The following is a 6711-nucleotide window of genomic DNA, read 5'->3' as shown; positions in this document are numbered from 1 at the left end:
CGGTCTCATTGGACAGCCCGCCGTCACCCTCTCCCCTATCTGGGCTCTGATTGGCTTCGTGGTTTGACACCTCACGCCCCCTCGCCTTTCACTACCTTGCTTCCCGCGCACTGCATTTGCCAACCTCTTCGCCCCGCCCAATCCATCTTCTGCCCCGTGTGATTGGTCTCTTCATGTGTCAGTCATGAGAATGCTCCACCCATACGTTGGGCTTTTCTTTCTAAGGCCACCAAAGCATCAGACGAACTCCTTGCGTCATTATTGGCAGCTTGCCCTTGTCTCCTATTGGCTCTCCGACTTGTCTCACAACTTTTGCCAAGCTTTGATTGGCTGTGGTAGCCGTCGCTCATAAAGGAGGCAGGTTTGCGTTTTGTCCGGCCCTGGCTGCGCCGTTGCTGAGGGGAGGAGGAGGAGGGGCCTCCATCTTTATCTCTTTGTTTCAAACCCTTTAAACTCGTTACTACCGTTTTCAGTTCATGTGTTTATTGGTGCGCTTCCGGGCGGGTAGCCCTTGGTAAGCACCGGAGGAGGTGTGAGCGGTGTCTCAGCGGAAAGGGCAGGCCTCGGGCGGCGGCGGGAGGAGGCGGACACCGGGAGAATGAAGCGGCGGAATGCGGACTGCAGTAAACTTCGGCGCCCGTTAAAACGGAACCGAATTACTGATGGAATCTACGGCAGGTGAGTGTGCACATCCGCTCCCCGGAGCGCCCCGGACGGGTCTGGCAGATGTAGGCCCTAAACGAAGCCTCGGCCTTTCCTAGCCGGGCTGCCTGTCAGTGAGCAGGGGCACATGGGGTGGTAAGCGGGCACCTGCTGGCTGTGCCGGTGTACCTGTAGGCTCCTCGGGTGGGGTGGAATACTCTGCCGAGCTGCCATTGTGCAGACTTTGTTTTGGTGAGCAGTGAGCTGTCATTAGCCGCCTGTCACCTGTCAGTGCACTTGCCCAGCCAGTCATGTGTTCTAGTCATGTCACCCCAATGACCCAGTCCCAGGTGGCCTCTCTGTCCATGTCCCCTTATGCTGCTAGTTATACTATGTTACTACTATGCCATGGCGTTCCCTTCATTCCTTAGCGGGATCCTCCTGTCATCCAATTCCCTATCCGTCCTATTGATATTATTTACTTAGCTTGCCACCATGAAACGCTGTTCGTCACATTACTGACCACCTATGTAGAGGAACATTTCTCAGGACTAGGCTTCCCATAGGCCAGAGGCAGATATCCCTTCATCTCTGGGGGCTGGCAGCTATAACTTTTATGTCAGATTCTGGAGTAAATTCTAGTAAACCCCGGCTGGCTCCTTTGGGAAAGTGACGGGAAGCTCAAAAGTTGCAACATTATGGTGCAAGTATGGCGTGTTCCATAGTTTGCAACTTTTGTTTACCCCACAATAGTGACCCCCCCCCCCCCATAGTTTGTAAGAAAAGATTCAGTATTCTAATTTCATTAAAACTTCTGCTCTTCCCGTACTTAGGAGTAGAGATGAGTAAATCAGTTTGTACATCTTAAAGGGGTTATTCTGGTTATGTGAAGTTATCCCCTGTCTGCGGGATAGGGGGATGACTATTAGATTGGTGGGGGTCCTACCACTGGGACTCCCATGGTTCAAGACCTTGGAATAATGGAGGGGCAGATGGAGCATGGGCACTTCTGTAGAGGAGATCTGCTAATAGCTGAGCGCCATACTCGGCTGTCTCCAGAACTCCCATAAAGATTATTAGAGCGGCAGTTCACATGCACAAACTGCCACTCCGTTCCAAGGGGTACTGGGTATCCATTCCCGTGATCAGTAGGACCCCCACCAATCTTATAATTATCCCTCTGTCCAGAGGAAAAGTTATAACTTTACCTAACTGAAATTTCCCTTTCACGTGTTCTACACCTGAGAGGGGCTTTCCACTCTACAGACGAAGCTGCCCCCATGCCGCTCGTATCTGTGCCACTGCCTGGAAATATGGTGGCACATTGTGCTTGTTCCGCTCCTTGGGGATTGTCAGGGTGAAATGTTTGGCTCTGTCAAGCAAGCGGCAAAGGGGGCAGCTTCGTCTACACGGGGGGGGGGGGGGACAACAGCCCCTCAGGTGTAAGACACATGAACAAATCGATTTGCCCATTTGTACTTGGGGGCTGATGGCTATCCCTGTATGTACAGACATAGGGAGTGCTGTCAGTCGCACCGCCCATTGGACTCCTAAGGATAGAAAGAGCAGGGATGGAAAAGAAGAAATTACACTCTTGAATCCCAGAGAAATGATTGCTCCATCTGCTCAGCTCCTCCTGCTCTATAACATGCTGCCTGCAGGTAAGACCGCATTTTCCTTTGTGACATGTTCTCCTTTTTAGTATGGGTTAAGAGGGCGATTCCGATTTCAGTCCGCAGAACATTGACTATGTGGACGCCCGTGTGCCTCCATTTGTTTTCTGAACCCATTCTCTTGAATGATTGAGTCTCGGTTAGAAAACTGATGAAGGGATTCAGCTACAATGCGATCTGTATTGTAGGACAGGTGTCGCAGTATCGCTGAGCATCCATAGTTAATAAATGGGGTCACGGCGATACCCGCAGGTTTGCTACGACCTCAGAAACACAAAAAATGCAGCAAGATTGGATTTTTTGCTATTTCTATGGTCACGGCAAATGTGTGAGTCGCGCTGCGACCCCCTTTTATTACATTACTGTCACATGACCAAGATCGCCATGAACCCAAACCCAAAAAGTTGTATGCTGCACATTTCTTGGCATGGGCTGAAAAAGTGCTGAGTGATTTGTGCCATTTACTTTAATGGCTGTGTGTGGGTGCAGCCCAGAAAGCACACTGGAATCAGGTCTCACTAGTGGTTAGAAGCACCCATTTATATCGGAGCCACCACTTCTCTTAAGCAAGTGAACTGCTGAATGCCACAGGACTGGGTGCTGAAACTGCTGCCAGGGTTTCTCTTCAGAAGGTTTTGTACGGTGCCTATTGAAATGAATAGGTTGTGCAGTTTGCCAGTGGGAGTAGCTGTTTATGGCGGTCTCAAGCATGGTCCCTCTATAACATTCATATTCCTGGGTACATAGAAAACCGTAGTCCAGTTGGGAAAAGTCTGAATAAATGGGTAATGAAGAATAAAATTCTTCTAATAGTCGAGAGTCTGCTAATCTGGTTCTTGGTTCCTGCTAAGACTGGCAAGATAAGATATGAAATCTCATGTGACTAGGACCAGCAATGACCACTTGTGAGATGCTTGTTGGTGCATTCTCCGCAAGCTTCTTTTTTTTTTTTTTTTTTTTTTTTTTTGGGGGGGAGGGGGTGCTCAGAGCACTGCTTTATCTCTGACTCCCCGTTCCCACTCCCCCTCCAAGTGAGATTTAGGGTGCACTCACACGCTGCAGTTTTTGCCTGGCCAAAACCCAGGGTAGCAGTCAGCCGTCCACTGGATCCCATTATAGTCGATGGTGCCGGTGGGAATTGCGGTCTCGCTATGCCTTATCCAGAGAGCTCTGGCATTCTGTTCTCTGCCAGAACAGCCTGTTGAGAGCACGCTGCACTTGTGAAACTCTGCCCACTGTGGCCACTTCGGTGTATTAGTCAGAAACTTGCATCAGTATTTGTAAGATGTGGAAAGACTGATCCGAATATACAATCGTGAAAGTGTCCTTAGGCCTCTTTCACACTAGTGTGACGGATTAGGTCCGGATGCATTCAGTGAAACTCGCACCATTTTGCAAGTTCAGTCAGTTTTTTCGACGCGGGTTCAATGTGTTTTGATGCGTTTTTCACACGTTTGAAAAAACGGAAGGTTTACAAACTACATCTCCTAGCAACCATCAGTAAAACACATTGCATCCGGACTACATCCAGGTTACCTCCGGATGCAATGTGTTTTTCACTGAAGCGCCATACACTTTTATGGGGCCAGGGCTGCGCGAAAAACACAGAATATAGAACATGCTGCAATTCTCACGTAACGCACAAGTGATGTGTGAAAAAAAAAACGCTCATGTACACCGACCCATTGAAATAAATGGGTCGGGATTCAGTGCGGGTGCTATGGGTTCACATCACAGAAAACTCACTCGTGTGAAAGGGGCCTAAGGCTAGGTTCGCATCTGGTAGAAGACTTTGTCGCAGAATCCAAAATAAAAGTACCGTATACATGCATCATTTTTCAGGCAGAATGGACGGAAACCCAATGGACCCATCATGGTCAGTGGGATCAGTTGGGCGTCCCGCATATGCTGAATGACGCATTTTCCGATTTTTCTGTTTTTAAAACAGAAAACCGGAATTCCGCCACATGTGAACCTAGCCTAAGACTGTCTACCGCCTATTTTTTGTCTTTGGTGAAAGTCCTCGTCATCGACCAAGTATCTTTACCCCAGTTGTATTGAAAAGTGCATTACAATATAATACGGTATATGAAGAAAGAAAAATAATTATATATTTTTTTTTTTTTTGGGGGGGGAATGTATGTAACTGCAGGGGTATACGTATGCTTTTGTCTAGGTTATGTTTTTTTCCCAGATCAGAATGGCCTAGAATATGCAATGAGCTGCAGCAGCTGTGGATTATAAAGGGGCGTTCCCCTCTCCGATATTTAATCGCTGTTTTCTGGAGGACCCCGTTCTGGAGATGTGTGCAGGTTCCTCTGTTGGGATCCGCACCTATTAGACATTTACAGTAGATGTGAAACCCATTTAGAGGTGATGCCACACACAGCATTCTTTTGGCAGTTTCTGGAGCCAAAGCCACAAGTGGGTTGGATGGGAATGAGAAATTTCAAGAAAGCACTGAGGGTTTGACCGTATAGCGCGGCTGTATCGCGTGGCCCTTCTGGTCCTAACTAAACTAATGAGTACCGCACTGTTTAGTTGGTCTGCATTGTTAATGGCCTGCGGGGGACTACGTGGGCATTAGCAACATAGACCAACTAAACGGTGCGGCCCTCATTAGTTTAATTGGGGCCAGCTGCGGGCCGGAAGGGCAGGCATTACCCGACCTCAGCGCCAGGACCACGCTGTGTGGTTGTACTCTATTTCTATTAGAGGGGCAGTTAAGTAGAAACTAACTATTCTTATTTTCAATGTTTGCTCATTCCTCTAAAGCATTTGCACTGCTTACGACTGTCAGGGTTCAGATTAGACTGTAATCTTTCAGTCAGGCTGATCTGTCCAATCCACAGAAAACGACTTGTCCTTCAGTCACTGGACTCTGTTACATGCAGCAATAATTTGTCAAATCTGAACAATTAGATAAAAATTCAAACTATAATCCCTCTAATAAGCTTTATACTTCTTGCTGAATCTCCTTATGGCTTTGGGTCAGAAACCTTGATCAAAAACTAAAAATTGGTGTTTGGACAGTGTTTTTCATCTGTGATGGTGAGCCAAAACCAGGTGCAGGAACAAGTGCAAATCTCTCACCATGCTGAAATATCTGGATTGGATCTGGATCATGCATTCGGCATCAGTATTACCATGCAAGATGATCGCTAACGAGCATTACTACAAATGCTTGTTAAAGATTATCGGACAAAATCTGCCTGTCTAAGGCTACTTTCACACTAGTGTTCGGGTGTCCGCTCGTGAGCTCCGTTTGAAGGCTCTCACAAGCGGCCCTGAACGGATCCGTCCAGCCCTAATGCATTCTGAATGGATGCGGATCCGCTCAGAATGCATCAGTTTGGCACCGTTTGTCCTCCGCTCCGCTGGCGGACCCCTGAACGCAGCTTGCAGCGTTCGGGTGTCCGCCTGGCCGTGCGGAGGCAAACGGATCCGTCCAGACTTACAATGTAAGTCAATAGGGACGGATCCGTTTGAAGTTGACACAATATAGCTCAATTTTCAAACAGATCCGTCCCCCATTGACTTTCAATGTAAAGTCAAAACGGATCCGTTTGCATTATCATGAACAAAAAAAAATTATTATTATAATTTTTTTTTTTTGTTCATGGTAATGCAAACGGATCCGTTCTGAACGGATCTAAGCGTTTGCATTATAGGTGCGGATCCGTCTGTGCAGATACCAGACGGATCCGCACCAAACGCAGGTGTGAAAGTAGCCTCATACATCCTTTTAGGCTTTGTTCACATACCCGTGACAAGATAGTGTTTCGCCCATTAAGATCTGTTGTTGGTCCTCCTGTTTTTAGCCCTCAGTGTGCCATCCGTTTAGCATGTGCAATGCTAGGAAAAGAACTGACGGAACATGGATGCCATCTGTGTTCTGTCAGTGCTTTTCACTGATCTATAGCGTTCAGTGGGCATGTTTGGTCCACACCACGGACCAGAGTAGTGCATATCTTAAGGATTTTGGTGTGGAAACCTATGAAAATCTGCTCAGAATTTCTGTTCTGAAGCCCGCACCTATGTGCAGTTAGCTTGGGTAACTACACACAATGTAGATTTGTATGCAGAAAATATATATGAAAATTGTAAAACTGCACATAAATCTGCGCTATTTAGTGTGATTTTATGCTATTCTTTTTATTTTTTTGTATTTTCTTTATAACAACCCTAATGAAGTCTATGGTGAAAACCACTGTATACATCAGATGTGAAACTGCACAAGCAGTTGGAATGCGGACATCAAATTCCATACTGCATGTACGAAATCCATACAATCAAACCTGGTGCAAAGGAACACTGGCTTAGGTGCCCCTAGCAACCAGTCGGATTGATCTTTTTATTTTCCAAAGGAGCTGCTGAAAAATGAAAAGAAAAATCT

The 6711-nt window shown here is 47.0% G+C and overlaps 1 protein-coding gene across 1 annotated transcript in view; it reads left to right on the top strand.

The window, feature by feature from the left end:
• The first annotated feature begins 380 nt into the window (after positions 1 to 380).
• MACO1 (macoilin 1) overlaps positions 381 to 6711 on the top strand; it is an 86856-nt gene continuing 80525 nt past the window's right edge. The window contains exon 1 of the mRNA XM_040424464.1: positions 381 to 678. Within this exon, the coding sequence (XP_040280398.1) occupies positions 599 to 678 (80 nt within the window). The 5' untranslated portion in view covers positions 381 to 598. The remainder of the gene's footprint in view (positions 679 to 6711) is intronic.

The sequence above is a fragment of the Bufo bufo genome, chromosome 3, assembly GCF_905171765.1.
Source record: "Bufo bufo chromosome 3, aBufBuf1.1, whole genome shotgun sequence".
Lineage (NCBI taxonomy): Eukaryota > Metazoa > Chordata > Amphibia > Anura > Bufonidae > Bufo > Bufo bufo.
This window is presented reverse-complemented; position numbering and strand designations above follow the sequence as displayed.